General features: G+C 39.9%; 2 protein-coding genes across 5 annotated transcripts in view; one reads left to right on the top strand and one right to left on the bottom strand.

Annotated features, from left to right (window-relative positions):
• CHD1 (chromodomain helicase DNA binding protein 1) overlaps window positions 1–8,204 on the bottom strand; it is a 76,049-nt gene extending 67,845 nt beyond the window's left edge. For 3 of the 4 annotated variants that reach the window (XM_045074523.1, XM_045074526.1, XM_045074525.1), the window contains exons 1-2: window positions 8,070–8,204; window positions 5,755–5,950 (exon numbers count right to left, since the gene is read on the bottom strand). In XM_045074523.1, coding sequence (XP_044930458.1) covers window positions 5,755–5,807 — 53 coding nt within the window. In that variant the 5' untranslated portion in view covers window positions 5,808–5,950; window positions 8,070–8,204. Of the gene's footprint in view, window positions 1–5,754; window positions 5,951–7,131; window positions 7,512–8,069 lie in introns of those variants that run through there. The other variant, XM_045074524.1, reaches the window with a different exon arrangement.
• On the top strand, window positions 7,358–10,451 carry LOC123390410 (basic proline-rich protein-like). The gene is made up of 2 exons (XM_045074415.1): window positions 7,358–8,509; window positions 8,790–10,451. Exon 1 carries the CDS (start codon window positions 7,358–7,360, stop codon window positions 8,186–8,188), a length of 831 nt encoding a protein of 276 aa, XP_044930350.1. The 3' UTR covers window positions 8,189–8,509; window positions 8,790–10,451.
• The last annotated feature ends 9,130 nt before the right edge of the window (window positions 10,452–19,581 follow it).

Here is a 19,581-nt window from a genome sequence, read left to right as displayed (position 1 = left end):
GATGGTTAATATCATGTGGATACTACGCTTCCCATGTATGTGACTAGAAGAGCACTTCATCTCTGTGATACTCTTTCCAAAAACTGATAACCCCAGTTTATCCTAATAAAAACATCAGATAAATCCCAACTGGGGGATATTCCATAGGATACCTGGCCAGCACTTTAAGACTTAAGGAAATCAACAAAAAACAAACTCTCACAGACCAAAGGATACTATGGAGAGTTGACAACTAAATGCAACATGGTACCCTGGATTGAATCCTGGAACAGAAGTGGCATTAATGGAAAAACCAATGAAATCCAAGTAAAGTGTGGAATTTAGTTAGTAGTTTTTTAAAAAAGATTTTTAAAAATGGCTATAAATCTGGTTTCCCCTTCTGGAGAGCAGGAATCATAATACTGCATACATCACAGGAGTTTTATGAGGATGAACTATGATAAATTCATGTAATAATCTGTACACTACGTGTACCATGCCTGGTTCAGTCAGAGTAAGAGTTCAATAATCATTGCATGCCACATTATTATCGATTCAAAAGAAACGAAATGTACTCAATCTCTTGCTGGCATGGGCCATGACACCATCCTTTGGGGGTTCCCAGGAAAAAAAATAACAACATCAGTAACAAAAGTAAGTGGCTAGATGATGAATTACTCCAAACAGTTCCATGTGTGTGTGTGTGTGTGCAGCTATACACACACACACAGGAATTTAACATGAACAAAAATCACTTGGAAATCTTGTTAAAATGAAGATTCTGATTCAGGGGGACAGGGTTGGTTGTACATTTCCAACAAATTCACAGTTGATGCCACTGTTATTGGTCCAAGGACTATAACTGGAACTTTAACTTTTCTATTTATGCATTTTTTTAATTTTCTCTAAAAAAGATAAAAAGATAAAAGGTTTTTCTTATTTATTCTTTACCTCTTCCCTACAAAGAAATACTCTTGTTTTTTCTATTTTATTTTTTAAAATATTTTATTTATTCATTTGACAGAGAGAGAGAGATAACAAGTAGGAAGAGCAGCAGGCAGAGAGAGAGGGGGGAAGCAGGCTCCCCGCTGAGCAGAGAGCCTGACGCGGGGCTCAATGTCCAGACCCTGAGATCATGACCTGAGCTGAAGGCAGAGGCTTAACCCACTGAGCCACCCAGGTGCCCCAATACTCTTATTTTTAAAAACAGAACCATACCAAATGTAACCCATCACCATGATCTTAAATCAGCAACTACCTTAGAAGTATAAAAAAGGGACAATTACACATTAACATTTGCCTCCACATTATCTCATGCCTATGCAGATAAAAGGAATATATTTGAACCTCAAATCATACACAATTCTCTTATCCTTACCAGTTGAAAGTCTCAAAACTTTACAGTAACCTAGATTAATTACAATCCTAGACAATACTATGAAAATTCTAATTCAGTAAACTGTACTTGGAGAGAGAGTAACCTATTAAGTTCCTGCTTAACAGTTTATTCAATTTTCAAAATGTTAAGAAATGGTACTTAATGTCAGATCATCTAGGATCAAGTATAGGATATTTGAGGAAAGAAAAAACTAATAGGAAAAAATGAAATTACATAGAGCTGAAAAACAGGGATTAACAGAAAATGGTGTAAAAGAGCCATACTTCCCTGCAAATAATTACATCATGGGAAAATTTAAAAAACCAGTTTCCTTAACTGAATGATTTCTAGCCATTCCGGTTTTGTGATTTCATGTTTTCCTGCCTTTCTTAAAATATTTCTTAGCAGAAACATTTGAAATTTAAGAATGAACTTTTTTTTAAAACTCTGAGATAACTGCAAAGTCAGCTCAGAAAATACCATTTAACTGGTATAGCCTTTAAAAATCATTCAAGTTTACTTAGTGAAAAAAAACTGACTTTGATGACAACAAATCTTTCTGGTATGAATGTACATAAATGCAACACATCAAAAATGGTGTACCATAGTAGTTTTCAACAAGACACTAACAAATAAATACATGGTAAAGAAACATGGCCTGTGTTCAAATTAACTTTGACTTGGTGTTAATAAATTTAACAGGTCCTTTTTTTTTAAATTCTTTTTTTTTAAGATTTTATTTATTTATGACAGAGAGAGAGATCACAAGTAGGCAGAGAGGCTGGCAGAGAGGGCGGGGGGTGGGGGGAGCAGGCTCCCTGCTGAGCAGAGAGCCCATGCAGATGTGGGGCTCCATCCCAGGACCTGGAGATCAGGACGTGAGCGGAGAGCAGAGGCTTAACCCACTGAGCTGCCCAGGTGCCCCTTAACAGGTCCTTTAAACTAGGGGGCTTCTCAAAGCCTTTTAAAGAAGCTGAATTTCTATAAAAGGAGATTTTCATTTAGAACATTTCCACTGATCATATTTCCTACTCTTTGCTTACAAGAAATACTTTAAAAGTTCAGATCCAGTTAGTTATTTGAACTATAAAACATTAACAAAAATATTTTCTATAAAGCCAAGGAAATTTGTGTGCCAGAGTTCTTCAAAATAAATATAAAATTTACACACATATATATTTAAAACATACGTAAATATTAAATCAAGCATTGTTAATGCTATGAAAAGCTATAATGAAATAAAGAATTCTAGGAATCAGGTTAATAAAGCTCAACTGCCAGCCACAGATTCACCATAACAATGGTTAAGACCATTGCAGCACATCAATAACAGTCTCCCTCACTCTGTAAAAATTTTTCAAGAGCATCATATGTAGATGCTAATTAAAGTAATTCAAATAAATTATCAAATTTACATGTACAATTTTAGATTATTAAAAATTAATCTGCAGGCTAGGAGAGAATTTGTTCTGAGTAGCAAAATGTGACTGTATATTTACATGTACAATTTTAGATTATTAAAAATTAATCTGCAGTCAAGGAGAGAAATTGTTCTGAGTAGTAAGATGTGACTATGTATTTCTGGTCTTCATCCACAAATTATTCCAGGATTAAATCATTCAAGAGAACTTTAAAATAAAAAGTCTAACCAGAATTTGGAAAACTTGATTTTTTTGTTTGTTTGTTTGTTTTTTCCTCAAACCTACATAGCCAAGAATCAGTACTTTGAAATCTTCCAAAAACATCTTTAGAAAGCTTAACTTCAGTTATATAATAAACTTTGTGCTGAGTTTAAACTGATGTGCAGGTGCATCCTGACCCACATTTCTTTGTAAATAAGTTTCAAAATTGTCAGTTATAGCATAGCTAAAGAGACATCTTCCTGTGTACTCTTCCTTCTTTCAGTCAGTGGTCATAGACAGCTTTCCACATGGAAACAATCAAAAACCATTTTTTAGTAGAAAGCTAATTATAACATCTAAAATTGTCAAATGACTCCTTGCTTAATTTTATTTCATTTCATAATGGAATTTCCACAAAGGAAGAAAGAAAATCTAAAGCAAAAATCCATTTAAAAATTCTACCCAATAAAAATCAAGTTTTACTTTAAAAACTATTTACAGTATGTATCAATTTTAAAAGCAGAGCATATTTCTCCTCTCTTCACTCTATAGTAATATTCATAGTTACTAGAAGTGTTCTGTTTTTTTGCGGGCAGGAGGTGGCTGGGGAGAATGGTGGTTGAGGGTTGTTAACAATGACAGTGGAGCAAAGGAAAAAGACAGCATAACAGCAGTAAGGAAGAAAATGAAAGCAGATGAGAAGCAGGTCTCCCTCCTGATAAATACCAAGGCAGTTGCAGGAGCAAGATAACTTGACAACCACACTTCTCAGAAGCATGTAAAACCTGTATACTAGAAATAGTAACTCAGAATAATTAGGGAATATGATTTGCAGTTATTTTAAATAAGTATGCGTTGCAAAAGATTCCTTTAAGTACATCTGATTTCACAGGGTTTAACTTTTTTCACTTATACTACCAAATCTATCTCACTGCTCCCCTCTAGATATGGCAGCAAAATACATAAAACATTATTAGAACAAATGAGGGCTCAGAATGTAACAGCACATGACCTCTCTGAATACTCAACTAGAGGATTTATTTTCAAGTCTTATTTCATAGTTTGTGAGTAGTTTAGTTCCTGTGTTTCCTCTAGAAAGTTCTACCTCTTAACCATTTCATTGTTCACTAACAAATAAAAGAATGTGTACAATCACTTACTATAGTCAATTTACCTGTAGAGATTTGAATCAGACATGAGATTCAAAACTCTTCCAATTTAGCCTCTCAATTCTGTTGATTCTTCAACTCTTATTGTCTAAAACCTTATTATACTTTGTAAATTAAGTAGTGAGGTGAAACTTCAAAATCATTTAGTTCAATTCTTTTTTAAAGTTGAGATCGTTCAGAGAACTAGTTAATGCAGTATCAGCTCAGGTTTTGTAATGTTTAGACCAATACCTGTTCAACTAAACAATGCTGCTTTCCATAATTGTTCCTTTCTCTCTATGATGTTTTTGTTATACAAACAGTCCACCTGTGAAAGCTGATAAACTAAAGTACACCTAGCATGACCAGAAAACACCAAGTTTCAAGTCATATAGTAGTAACACTGCTTTCTCTTCTACCAATATTATTTCTGCAACCCTCCCAACTACCAAAACTTTCCTGTTTCTTGTCCATCACATTTCTCTACCACCATAATTAAAGTTCCAGTTATGTAGTATTCTATGGTACCTAAAACATGATGCTAATCATAGTAAGCAAATACTGAGTGCTCATTATATCAGAACTACTTTAAGCCCCTTCTACAGAACACTTCACTATTCTCAACTTTAAGATAAATAATACTGTAATTCATATTCTATAAGTGAAAAAGACAAAACCTCAGAGGTAAAGTCATCTGCCCCAATTTATACAACTAATAAAAAGTAGAACTGGGAAAAGTAATCAGGGGGTCTGACTCTGATGTTCACACCTGATCTCTACTGATAAGTGTATATAACTATATGGACTCCATCAATGTGCAGGTAACTCAAAATCTGGGGGCTACAGAAGAATTTAAAGTCTTTGTATTGAAGAGGTTTCTTACACATTAAAATAGCTTAATACGTCTTATTCCCATTAACTAGGTCTTCTTTGCAAAGACATGGCTCAAGTAACTCATTCATACATAATTAAAACTGAAATTTAAAAAGAAAATCAGAGGGGTAAAAAGGGTTGCAGCAATATTCTAACAAATGTCCCAATCGGCGTTGGCAAAAAGAACTTTTGCACTGATAGAAATGTTTTCTATCTGTGCAACAGATCATGGTAGCCATTAATCACATGTGGCTTTCAGCATTTGAAATGCATCCAGTATGACTGAATGATTACATCTTGAATATTCTGTAATTTTAAATAGTTCAAATTTAAATAGCCACATGTGGCTAGTAGCTACTATATTGTACAGGAAATGTATGGATGACAAAATGCCAGCAAAAAGGTGAGTAAAGAACTTCTTATTGCATTTGGAGAGTGCACCAATAGTCAAAGCTATTTAAGGGTCTCTTTTTACTTGGTCTAGTTTCAATAAGTGACCAAATAATATAAACTTCCAAAGAGATTTAAGTCACCTAAACTTTCCATATTTAAATTCAACTTTGTATATCCCAATAAAAAAAAATAAAACCTGTATTATCAACAAAACTTCATATATCAGGAAATTTCTTTTTTACTGTTTGGATAACTCAGAGGAAGAATCTGATCTGGAAACTCTGCCACCTACTAGGAAAACTAAAGAGTCATGCAAGTTTTACATTCTCTTCATAATAAATAGTCGTAATAAAGTGCTTACCTTGATTCTCCACTACTGTTTCTAACACTTTCTTCATCACTGTGTCCATTCATTGTAAATACCAAGAAGTTTTAAAATAAAATATAAATCTTCCCAGTTTAAAAGATGAATACAAATATGAACTCCTTAAACATCAGAAATTCACAGATGAATTTTCTCCAACATTCATAGGCTTCCTGGGCCCTTTTTGATTCACCTAAAGAAAATATATTGAGAAAGTAAGAAAATTACCTATAGAGGAAAAGATGAGTAAGTCTATCTGGAACTTATACAAACCTACCTAAGACAATTAGAAATGGTAAGGGAGGAGTAGGGGTCTTTCACTCAAAATACTTAGGCTTCTATTAAATACATTCCTGACTACTTACTAGAATTTAGTACCACTGTTTATTTTTGACAGAAGAAATTAAAATACATGTGGAGTGATAAGACTTTTAGACTGACTGCAACTGTGTATCAATGCACATATATAAACATTCTAAACAGATAACTAAAACAAAGTGCTAGTATGTAACATACATATCCCAAGAACAGAAAATGAAGTCTCATTAGACTTATTAGATACTTGGTCAAACAAATGGCGGGGGGGGGGGGGGGTTACCTTTAATCAAGCACTAATTCCTATTACCCAGAACTTCATATACCCAAGTGGGGGAAAGTTTTGAAAATGCTCACATGAGAACAGAATATAAGTGTATCATATAATTTCAGGGGAAAATGTATAGGTCAAAACAAATGTGTTCCTTTCACAGGTAAACCAAGAATGGAGAGATAAAATGTAAATAGTAGTTATCCAGTCTGGACTTGCAGCGGTTCCATTAAAAAAAAAAAAAAAAAAAAAAAAAAGTAATAGAATATACACTAGGATTAATTAAGAAATGGGCTTGGGGTAGAAATCATGAGCCAAGACACAGCATTTCCACCTTTCAAGATTTCAGTCCAACCCTGGAGAGTCACCTACAAGCCATCCACGAATAAACAAAGGAGATCTCTGGCAGGGGAGGGAGAGGAAGAAGCGGGGGAAGGAGACGTCAGATCCTTCCCCAGCCAGAAAGTACCGAGACAGGCGCCTGAGAGCAGAGCTGTCCGCCGACCTCAGCAAAGAGAATTTACTCCTACGATTATTTCCACTCCACAAAAAAGAGGGGGAAAATACGCTGTTGTCAACCCAATTATAGTAAACTCTGCATCTTGATCGGAATTTTATTTCTCCAGAGACTACAGTCCAGTAGACTGCAAGAAACGGTCATCCAAAAAGTAACTATTCCATGCAACATTTATTCTTAACGTTAAATATTAATTCCAACTAGTCAAAGACCTTTACTATTAAACAATTATGTCCTAAAAACCTAGGTACTCGAACAAACTGCCGCTTACCCAAAGTCTCTCTTCAACGAGAAAGTTCACAACTCTTTTCGCTCTTTCCTTTTCACTCCTTTCGCCCCTCAAAATGGCTTTCTCCGTACAGTGAAACTTCCTTTTCCCCCTCATCTTCCTTCTCCGACTAAGTCCTCTTTCGGAGACTTAAGGGTGTGAGAAACACCCTTAAGTTCTGAAGCTCCAGGCGCCAGCAGCTCTGTCCTGCCTTTCACGCGTCCTAACAATGACTCTTTCCCCTAAGACGCTAAACCTCTTTGAATCTTCCTTCTCTGCGCCTTGTAACAGTTGCTCCGCTCCTGCTAAGTTTTCAACGCGGTCCTCGAAAGGAGGCTGGAAACCTTCCTCCTCCCGCATCCGTACTTTGCAGCTTCGCTCCAATCAGCCTCCCAACCAGATGCACAACACCCCCCCCCCACCACCCCCTCCACCCCTGTCCCTCTCCCGGCCTTCATCCCGGTCCCGGGGTCTCTCTTCCCGCCTCAAACTTCCCGCAGACCCGCCCCGCGCCCTCCCGGGCTCGCCCGGGCCGCCGCCCCCTCCCCCTCCCCGCCGCTCCCCACGTGCTGGGAGTCCGGGTCCCGGCGGGACTAAAGCACCCGGCAAGTGCTCGCCGCTCTGCCCTCGCCCTCTCCCCTCGCCGCTCTCCCCTCGCGGCCCGGCCAGCCCCAAGCCGAGGAGGCCCAGGCTCGGCTGCCCGGCTGCCCGACCGTCCGGCGCGAGGATGCGCTCTTTGGCGCCGGCCTGCGCTCGCCACTCACACGCCCCCTGTGCTCCGAGCCCGTCAGCCACTGCCGGCCCTCTCAGAGCCGCCCCGGCCTTCGCCCGGCGCTCGGCCTCTGGGCCGCCGCCCGGGAACCGCGCCGCCCCCGCCCTCCGCCTGGCCGGCTCCCGTCCTCCCCGCCACATCCTGACCCGCCCGCCGCCCCCTTTCTTACCGGCGGGCGTGCAGGCTTCGCGGGGCGGAGGGAGCCGACTCGATCGGCGGCCTCCCCCGCGCCCGGGCCCGCGGTCTCTGCCGCTAGTGAGTCCTCGGGCTGCGGGCGTCTCGGGGTAAGCAGGAGTCCGTGAGAAGGAGGGGGAAGGGGAAGGACGCGGAGGGGAAGGGGAAGCCCCGGGCCGCGGCACCAACGCGCGATCCCCTGCGGAGCGGATCCAACAATCAATTCATTATTGAAGCACCAACGGCGAAGGCAGCAAAAGCCAGAAGTAACGAGCCGTCGTCGTCGCCGCGGCCACGCGCGCGCTCCCGCTCCCGCCGCTTATCGGCTCCCGGCAGCCGCCATGACGCCGAGAGAGCGAGCGCAACCGTCTCCGTCGTAGCCGCCTCCGCCGCCGCCACCACCGAGGTCGCCGTCGCCTCCGCCTCCCGCGCGACGTAAGCTCCTCTGCTCACTCCCCTTCCCCACTGCGCGCGAGGCGGGCCGGCGGGCGAACGGGCGCGCGCACGCCGAACACCTCCGGCAGGCGCGCGGGCGGTGGGAGGGGCCACGTTGTGGAGTCGTGAGGTCTAGAAGGAAAGCTATTGGTGCTGAGGCGGGCCAAGGGTGAGTGCGCGCACGCGCGGGAATGGGAGCGCGCACGCTGGCCGCGCGGAGGCCGCCGGACTCTGGCCACGACCGTGGGTTGCTGATCCTTGCTCGGGCGCCCTCTCTTAGAGGCCGGGAGTTGAATTCCGGGAAGTGGGAGCTGCAGGCTCGCTCCGTGCGGGTATGGACGCTACTGTCACTCGGAACGATTACGCAAGGACATCGCGACTGAGAGACTGAGAAGCTACGGGGGAAGCCGGGGGGTGGGGAAACGCTAAAAACTACGTTGGGGCTGGGGTGCCGCGGGGGGCCAAGTTGGATAAGCCGAGGGAGCAGGGGCTTGCGTGGAACCTGGTCGCCCAGGCCCCAAACCATCACTCCCTCCGACCAGTCTGAGCGCCTGGCCAGCGGGGTGGGGAGGGGGCTGTGCGTCACACCAGGCAGCTTGGGAACCCAACTGTTGGGCAACTGTGGTCACCTCCGGCCGCCTCCTACGCTTAGGTGGCCCGTGACACGGGCCCCGTCCGGGGTCTGATACCTCGAACGGGCGGGGTTCTTGAGGAGATGGGGGAAAATAGAGACCGAGTTGTTGACCTCCTGTGACACTTCATCTGTGGATAGCCTTTGTCTGGTTCAGTAAAAAAACTTTTACGACCTTCCCAGGTCTCTCTTCCTGGAGGGCGGGGTGGAGGGTGCGGTGCGGACTCGCAATAGAAAAGCAACTCCGGGTTGTTAGTAACTGTGTCGGTTTAACCTGCTGCAATTTAGTTGACGGTTTCTTTCATAACTGTAGCTGCGGGCCTCAGTTACAACCCTTTGTAAGTGTGGAAGGAAACACCTTTCAAGCATGGTGGTGTCTGGCTTCACTCTTCTTGAAAGCATTTTTAAAATCAAAATTCTTTTTATACTTTTTTTTCCCCCCCAGTTCATGGATCAGTCTTGACTCACTGGAGGTTAATGATAACTAATGATAATCAGAGAGGTTAACTCTCTAATCCTATTCGCCACTGATTGGATTTGGTGCAAAGTCCCAGCTTCCAAACCAAATGAGTTTGAATGTGGTAGCTGCATTCCCAAAATAATTCTTTTCGTCTGTAGAAAATTGTCATGTTAGTCCGCCAGCTGTTGAAACAGTTTGATTTAAAGCCTTCGAAAAGATCTCAAAACATAATTCCAAATATGTGTTCATTGTATGGAAGTGTATTCACCCGTGGGAAGTAGGGAAAGGCAAACAAGTATACATGGTCTTCTCGAAAAAAAAAATGTTTATTATGAAGTGGTAAAATGTAACACTACCTTTTCTTTTGTCCTGGTTATTAAAGAGCTGTAGTGCTGGGTTGTGAAGAATAAGATTATAACAAATATCCATTTCTAAAGTCCCTAAAAGTAGGAACTAACTGCTAGTTTTTAATGTTATGCTTTGAAAATAGGGTAAAGGTGCTTTAACAATAGGGTCTTCTTGTGCCTCAGACTAATTTCTTTATTGGATTACTAGTAAAAGGAAAGTAAAAGGAAAAAGCCCCAGAAAAACAGTAACCATTGTAGATAAAGAATTTTGTAATCAGAAGAATGATTCTGATAATAAAGACTTGAATTATATCTGTACTATATTGTATCATCTTACAAAAAAGAATTGTATGATTTATATATATATATATTTTTTTCTGAAATCATATCATAAACCTTTTTAAACTGCCATTTGGATGTGATACACTACACATAAAGTCTATAGACCCCCCCCCTTTTTTTTTTGCAAAATAAGTCTTAATAAATTTATAACGAAATACTGAACCTTGGAGGTTTTTATTTCTGGTAATATCATAATATACTTTATGACTCCACAGAATTTTAGAATTACTGTTGAGAATGTGGGGAAATACAGGGTAAGTGGAAAATGGGAACAATCTTGCCAGTTAATTTTTTTTAAGTTATTTAATGAATAAGGCAAGATATATAATATATAAGATATATAATAAGTCAAATAGTTTGACTGTTTGTTACCTGCACAGTTAAATTTTTAGTTTAACTTTGTTTGGACAAACTTGGTCTTTATTTCTATCTGTTGTACTAAAAACAGTTGATAATCTCAGCACATGACTAGCAAAAATCCTTGAAAATTAATGTCAACCAGGAAGTCTTGATTATTTCCCATTTGAGAAATTTCATATTCTTTGGAAAGCATGTTATTTTTACAAAATTTAGGGCAGTACTTTGTGGGTTCTTGATTCTGATTTGCTCTGTTAGGACTAGTTTCTGATGGGTACCCATAGGTGAAGATAGATTGAAAACCACTTATCTGGAATTGTGGGGTGTTCAACATAAACGCAACTTTTCTCATGAACTTTTTGGATGCCCAAATAGGATTTTAATTCCATAATTATGTTCTTATTGCCTGGAGGATTTGTGTATGAGAAGCTGCTAAAACAATCAGAACAGTATTTAAATAGCCTAGAGGGGCGCCTGGGTGGCTCAGTGGGTTAAGCCTCTGCCTTCAGCTCAGGTCATGATCCCAGGGTCCTGGGATAGAGCCCGGAATCAGGCTCTCTGCTCTGCAGGGAGTCTGCTTTCCCCTCTCTCTCTGCCTGCCTCTCCGCTTACTTGTGATCTCTGTCAAATAAACAAATAAAATCTTAAAAAAAAAAAAATAGCCTAAAAACTGAACTTCTGTCCTCATACCCCAGATTCTTTCTAAACAGAGGAATGGGTTTCCAAATATACTTAAATTTACCAAGTCCTTTATAAATAGGACTCATGAAATTCTAAATCACCTTATATGAAAATCTACATTTTCTATTTTTTTAATCATTAAAATTATATGACAGGATCTGTGGTTCCCAGTGTTGGACAGGGGGCAGGAGTCAGTAACTGAGGAAATTTTTTCCTAACTGTACATGCTGGACACTCCCATTCCTTTCCTCTTCTAATATGCAGAATTTCTAGGTTCTAGATAGTGTTTAGAAAATTTTTTTTTCTGGATTTTTCAGAAATCCACCAATGGTTTATTCACCTTGCTTATAGCCACTTTATATGGGCTTTTTCCTGATAAATCCTTGAATCAAGTTAAACTTCAAGTGGAAAATTCTTAGAGGTGATACTAAGAGGCAACTATGTATATATGTATATATACATATACACACACACACACACACGTATAAATATATATAGAAAACTATATATAAAGATTCTACTTCCTCTAATTTCAAAGTTAAGTGTACCCAGAGAGTAAGAAAAGAAGTTTACTAACTAGTATCAAATTGGTGCATTGATGCTGTGTTATTCCTCTCCTGCAGATCCTTTAGTTACTGTTTATTTTACCTCTTGTATGTCATTTTCATCCTTTCTTTGTCTCCACTACTTTATTTTTATAAGCCCCACTTTCTCTGTTTTTCCCTCTAGCTCACCCTGTAGCTTCCTTCAGACTTGAAGTTAATGAAATCACTCCTTGCTTTAAATACACATTTTTATTATTTAATTTTTTTAAATACATATTTTTAGATATACTGCAAGTTTGCATACATTATATTTTAATTAGTCTTTTCATAGTCTGACTCCAGCATTGCCTTCCATCATTCCTAGGAGACACATGACACTCTAGCCACACATTCCTTCAAGTTATTAGAAAGTTAACCTTTCCCTGGGGATAAAAATACATTATATGTTTATAAAAAATAAATTAAATTAAAAAGAAAAAGAGTTAACTTTTTAATTGTAAATGGATATAGCCCATCTATCTTATGAAGGAATCTCTTACAGGTTTGATTTGAGTGGAGACTCTCTGTGTCCCCAGTACACTATTATTGACATTTATTGACATTTATTCAATAAATTGAGTATCAGACATTCTGCTTGGGTGGGAGATGATTGCCTTGGGATTATAATAGAGAAAAAAACAGTTACTTTAGAAGAGTTAGAGTCTAATAGAGGAAACCATCATACTGCAAAATCATAACTGAGAAAAATGGTATGAAGAATCAATCATGTGAGAATTCATAATGGAGAGTCCTAGTCAGAATAGTCTCCAGGGGTCCCTGGGTGGCTAAGTTGGTTGAGTATCTAACTCTTGGTTTTGGCTCAGGTTATGATCTCATGGGTCCTGAGATAGAGTCCTCTGCCGGCCTCCATGCTCAGTGCAGAGTCGGCTTAAAATTCTCTCTCTCCCTCTCCCCCCTCTCACTCATGTGCTCTCTCATTCTCTATCTCTCTAAAGTAAATCTTTAAAAAAAGTCTCCGAAGGAAGCGACATCCTTGGAGAACCGAAGAATTAATATGGAGAAGATAAGCAAAAGAGAAAAAAGGAGCTTATCAGGTAAAAGAAATAATATGAGCAAAAATTCTGGGCCAGAGAGATTAGGTCAATTTATAATCCAGTTTGCCAAGGATAGGCATTTTTTACTTTCAGAAGTGCTCTGGTTTGGACTGCAAGGAGCACAGTACTGCTGGAACAGACAGAACTGAGGAGATGAAGCTGCATAGGAGCCAGGCTCTTCAGGGCCCAAAGCCAGGTAAAGAAGTGGGTTTGATCTTGGTGGCTCAGTTAAGCGTCCAAGTCTTGATTTCAGCTCAGGTCATGATTTCAGGGTTGTAAAATGGATGCTGGGCATCAAGCCTGATTGGGATTCTCACTCTCCCTCTCTAAAAAAGTAAGTAATAAGAATTAAGTGTGTCCTTTTCTTGGAACAAAGGGAGCCTTTGAAGGATTTTAAACTATGGTAATGGAGGATTTGCAAATGGGAAAATTTATTCCAGCCTTTAAAAATTGGTGGTATGTCAAAGAAAAAACAATATTCTTAAGTGAATTTCACTAAAGATAAATAATTTGATGGACCAGGGTAGTGTCACAGAAGAGAGTAGTTTTGGAAGGAACTGTCCACAGGATTTGTCAATGCAATTAGATTCAGGATTAGGAGGAGGAGGAAAGCTGCGCATACAATAGAATGCATGGAACTGAATGATAATAGCATTCCCTTCAATGGTAATGTATTTGGAGTCCGGTAGGTGTGAAGATCATAAATTTGGGACTTACAAGTTTCTCATACCTTGTCAGAGTCTTTGGTATAGAAGTCTGGAGCTAAGAAGGGAGATTTGGACTGAATAAAAAACTGTCAGGTGTGTGGGGAGAAATTAAACTCTTGAGTATATGTGAGATAAACTTGGAAGACAGCCTAGGAGTATGCAGTCAAGAACTTCAATTAATTTTTGGCTAGAAGAAGGAAGATGAGCTGGATAAGGAGTTGCAGATGTCAAGGGTGTTGTGCAATGGATAACAAAGACAAGTACTTCAATAAAGAAGTGGTGAACAGTGTATAATGCTGTTGAGAATCACTGAAATAAGGTCAGCATATCCGTTGGATTTAGTAATATGATGAGCATCTGTTACCTTAGAAGTGTTTTGTTGGAATAATAGGGCCAGAAGTCAGATTGGAGTGGAATGTGATAATTGAAGTGGATCATTTAGTTTAAAATCATTGACTTTGACTTGGGAGGGAATATTGTTGGGGAGGGTTGTGGATTTTTATTTGTTTAGGTGAAAGACTTCAGATGTTTCAAAAACAATGGGAAATGTCCTTTTGAGAGGTTGATTAGAGAAGAGTTAGTGATAGTCAGCTGGAAGGATTAACATTCAGAAAAGGAAATACATTAAAGTTCTGATTTCGGGAAAAAAGTAATTTTTTCAATCAGGAACTAAGCATTAGATACCACTGTTTATTGTTTTAAAGATTTTATTTTATTTACTTGAAAGAGAGAAAGCATGATAGGAGAGAGGTCAGCGGGAGAAGCAGACTCCCTGCCGAACAGGGAGCCCTATGTGGGACTCGATCCCGGGACTCCAGGATCATGACCCAAGCCGAAGGCAGTTGTCCAACCAACTGAACCACCCAGGTGCACCATCCACTATTTATTGTTAGGGGTTCCAGGTGGTCATCTGGTGTGATTTGAGAGTTTCTGAGAGCCTTCTAGTCTCCACATTTATGTATGCCTCATATTCTACTAATTGAAAAATCGTTTGTAGAAATCTATTTTAAAGCATATATTTCTGGGAAGACAAATATGTTAAGTTTTCAACTGTGCCAAAATTTAGAATTAAATATTGGGTAGCTCTACAATAAAAATGTTCAAGCCCTACCTCAAGAGATTGCATTCCATTGTTTTAAGGTAGGGCCTTGGCCTATGCATTCTTTAAAAGCTCACCTTTTAAAAGATGGTTCTGTGTTAGGGCACTGGAAAACTATGGACATCGTTTTATTAATACTGTACTGACTAAAAGTAGTTTAAATGAAGTATAGATAGTCCAGGACATTTATTTTTTTTTAAGATTTTATTTATTTATTTGACAGAAAGAGATCACAAGTAAGCAGAGAGGAGGAAGCAGGCTCCCTGCCGAGCAGAGAGCCCAATGCAGGACTCGATCCCAGAACTCTGAGGTCATGACCTGAGCCGAAGGCAGAGGCTTAACCCACTGAGCCACCCAGGCGCCCAGGACATTTATTTTTTATAATAGTGTTTAGTAATAGGCCAAGGGGAGATTTTGCTCCACTGGTGACATTTGGCAACATCTGGAAACATTTTTGGTTGTCACAATAGAATGGCAGATGCTGCGGACATTTAGTGGGTAGAGGCCAGGGGTACTGCTAAAGATCCATTAATGCACCAGACAGACCCAACAACAGAATTATCTAGCCCCAGAAGACAGTTGTGCCATTGTTGAGAAACCCTGCTATAAAAGATATCAAGCTAAATAGTTACTTTTTAGTGAAATCTTCATGGGTAGAGTTGTGGTTTGGTAAGGGTGCAAGTGAAGGAGGATCTACCCTACCCATCAGCTTAGCCTGAACTCAGCCTTGCTCATATTAGCAACAAAAGAACCTCAAACAAAACACATGTGCAGAACAAAGAAATGTAACTAGCACAATAGACTGATTATATTATTTTCTTTGTTTAAAAGAAAATATAGTGTAACTGAAACTCTTATTGCTGGTAAAAGAGTAAATGGGATTGAAAAATCAGTGACAGTATCCATTATAGCTGAACTTATGTCTACCCTATGTCAGCAGTTTCTGTCCCGATAAAGTCTCATATATGAAAGTTCATCACAGTTTGATTCATTACGGCCTCAAACTTGAAAAAAGTGAAGTATATCCATACAGTGAACTACTACCCATCAATTCAAAAGAATAGATCGCTACACACAATAGCATGGATAGATCTCACAGGTATTGTGTTGAGTGAAATAAACATGAACTCATATTATGTAATTCCATTTATTTATTTATTTTTTAATTTATTTATTTGACAGACATCACAAGTAGGCAGAGAGGCAGGCAGAGAGAGAGAGGAAGGGAAGCAGTCTCCCTGCTGAGCAGAGAGCCCGATGCGGGGCTCGATTCCAGGACCCTGGGATCATGACCTGAGCCGAAGGCAGAGGCTTTAACCCACTGAGCCACCCAGGCCCCCCTGTAATTCCATTTATATAAAATTTTAAAACAAACAAAGCTAATTTGTGGTGATAAAAGGATAGTAACCTCTCAGGGCACAGGTATTAGATGGAGCATAGGTGATGAAATGATGGAAATGTCCTTCCAGACCTTTATCTGGCTGGTTATATGAGTGTATACATATGAAAAAGTTTGAACTGAACATTTCAATTTTGTTGACTTTACTGTGTATATGCCACATCCCCATTTCTTAAAATTAGGGAAAGAAACTGGGAAACCTAATTTTGAACTACTTGAAGTCTTGTGTGTCAAGTGCTTGGTTAAATGCGGGGTTAACTATCTAATAGATTCACATTGTGAACAACTCCAGTGCATTGTTTAGTGAAAATAAATTTTGATTTTGGAGTCAGATCTGGTTTTGAACCATTGCTTCATCCATTATTATGACATTGGTAACATCATTTCTATTGGTATTTTTTGTGACTATGGAAGAACAGAAGATCAGTGAGTTAAGAGAAGTATAGAAAAAAATCCACTGTAGGGATGCCTGAGTGGCTCATATGGTTAAGCATTTGCCTTCTGCTCTTGGGATCCAGCCCCATGTTGAGTGCCATGTCAGACTCCTGGCTCAGCTGGAAGTCTACTTCTCCTTCTGCCTCTTCCCCCTGCTGCTGCTCTCTCTCTCTCTCTCCCTTTTTCTGTAGCTCTCCTTCTCAAATGAATAAATAAAAATCTTTGAAAGAAAAATCCACTGTCTGTTTTATTTTGATTTTAGCCTTATTTCATGATTCTCTCCCACCACTGAGAAAAATTCACAGATGTTCTGGGTGGGCCTCAGCATCTGTATGTGTATTAGGTGACTTAATGCCTCTGTCTTTAGCTAGGCTGAACAATTACACCTCTAGACCAATCAAATTGTCTTGAGTAAAACTGAGATCGAGAATGTTTATTAGTTAATCTGTTCTGAGAGAGGAAGTTGGGTCACGTCTGCCTTACTTGGGAGCAGCAAGTGGAGAATCCCAGTTGTGTTGCAGAGTAAGAATGATTTCATGTTACTATGTCGCTCAGTGTTCTAAGTGTTTTAATTTTGTGAGGTTGGTCCTATTATCTTCACTTTACAGGTAAGGAAGCTCAGAAGCTTGACTAAAGTAAATATGTATTGAAGCTAAAATAAAACTCGGGCTGTCTGACTCAAGTCTGTGCTTTCATGAAGTAGTGCTGACCTGTTAGACACAGCTGTAAGAGCTGCCTTGATTCCTGACAGGTTTCCATTTCTTGATCTCAGTCTCTTGAAAGGGTTGAGTTTGCTTCCTATCTTTGAATTATTTATCGTAATTTATCCTTATAATAAAATGTCATGTCTTTGCTTAAGCTAGCTTAAGTGGGTTTCTGCCAGTTGCAACTGGAAGAATGTTTCTCCAGTTTGACTGTGAATGGAACAGAAAATAAACCTCAGATAAACTGAAGCTGGCTGAGTCAAGGAATAGCAGGCAATGAAGACTTTCTTGCCCTGAAATGGGAACTTGTTAAACTTGTGTTAATACGATTGTGATTCTTTTACCCAGGCTTTCTCCAATAGTATCTTAGAACTCAAGAGTATGTATACACTGAGATAAGGCATTAGAGAACTTTCTAGCTACATTAAAAAAAAAAAAAAGTCACATGCCTTGGTTAGTATATGTAGAGTTTTTTTTAAAGTACATTAGAAAAGAGAGATGTTCTTGGGGCACCTGAGTGGCTCAGTAGGTTAAGCACCTGCCTTCAGCTCAGGTCAAGATCCCAGAGTTCTCGGATCGAGTTCCACATCTCCCTCTGTCTCTCATGAATAAACAAAATCTTTTGGGGTGCCTGGGTGGCTCAGTGGGTTAAGCCACTGCCTTCAGCTCAGGTCATGATCTCAGGGTCCTGGGATCGAGCCCCACATCGGGCTCTCTGCTCAGGAGGGAGCCTGCTTCCTCCTCTCTCTCCGCCTGCCTCTCTGCCTGCTTGTGATCTCTCTCTGTCAAATAAATAAATAAAATCTTTAATAAATAAATAAATAAATAAAATCTTTTAACATAAATAAATAAATAGATAAATAAATGAAATCTTTTAAAAAGGAAAAAGAAAAAAGACATTCTAAACAAAGTTCCTAGATGAAAGTTAGTTGTACCAAATTTGGCCATTTATGCCAAATTTAGCAGATTTGACAATTACTGGAAGCCAATTTGCCTTTGATCTGATAATATAGAAACAGACCAAGAAATTAGTCAATGGAGGGGCATCTGTGTAAACCTCCCACTCTCTTTTTTCTTTTTTTCTTTTTTTTTTTTTTTTAAGATTTTATTTACTTATTTGACAGAGACACAGGGAAAGAGGAAACATGAGCAGGGGGAGTGGGAGAGGAACAAGCAGGCTTTCCGCTGAGCATGGAGCCCGATGTGGGGCTCAATCCCAGAACCCTGAGATCATGACCTAAGCCAAAGCCAGATGCTTAACAATTGAGCCCCCCAGGAGCCTCAGCATCCCACTCTTGATTTCGGTACAAGTCATGATCTCAGGGTTGTAAAATCAAGCCCCGCTGGGCATGGAATCTGCTTAAGATTCTCTCTCCCTTGGCCCCACTCTCCCACCCTCCCCCCACAAAAAAGAAATTAATTAAGCGGTTTATTGAATTGCAACATTTTCTTTTTTTACCACCTTATTTCTAACATTGAAGTTTACATTTACATTTACACTGAAGTTTTACATTTCCAGGAAGCGAAATTTTGGTAATAGCAATAAGACTCGCAAGAAGGAGCAAATGATACTAAGGTATTCCAATTTCTCAGTTCCCATCAAAGCATTTTTCACTGCCATCCCCTTCACAAAAGTGTGATGATCCTTTACAAGGTCTATCAATAGCTACTAAGATCGGAATGCACTGTATGTCTGGGAATATTACTAAATGGCAAACTGCAAGTTGTTGTATGCACTTTTTCTCTTGTTTGCTTTGAGGCTAAAGCAGCCAACAATGAAGATGGACAGAGTCCCAGCTGTTGCTAAGAAACAGAAATCCAGAAGAACTGACAACTTATGGTGAAACCTGACCCACTAAGTTCTTCAGCTTTAGCTAAATACAGATCTCCCTAAAAGAAAATTGGCAGGCAGTTCTCCATAGTAAAGCAGTTGCATGTCATAAACCCCAAAGTGGACTCAGACCACAGACTATCTCAAACCCCCAAGCACCTCTCCTTCTCCAGTACAAAACAATCTGCACCAGCAAGAAGTGGGTGCCCTTGCCCCAAGTGAAGAACCTCAGTGTCCTTTGTCAGGAGTGGCTCTGGAAGATTGTAAAAGAGAATCCAAATTAGGTGCAGCCAGATATCCTAATAATTGACCAGGAAGTGGGTCCATTAGCTCATGCCTTTTAAGATCTCAAGGCCTATTATTTACCATCCCACTCCTGCTGAATATAATATATAATTTAGTTGAACTTGTTGAATTTATATTTAGTCCACAAAATACAG

Source organism: Mustela putorius, unplaced genomic scaffold (genome assembly GCF_011764305.1).
Source record: "Mustela putorius furo isolate JIRA1106 unplaced genomic scaffold, ASM1176430v1.1 tig00537350_pilon_pilon_pilon, whole genome shotgun sequence".
In the NCBI taxonomy this organism is placed as follows: domain Eukaryota; kingdom Metazoa; phylum Chordata; class Mammalia; order Carnivora; family Mustelidae; genus Mustela; species Mustela putorius.
This window is presented reverse-complemented; position numbering and strand designations above follow the sequence as displayed.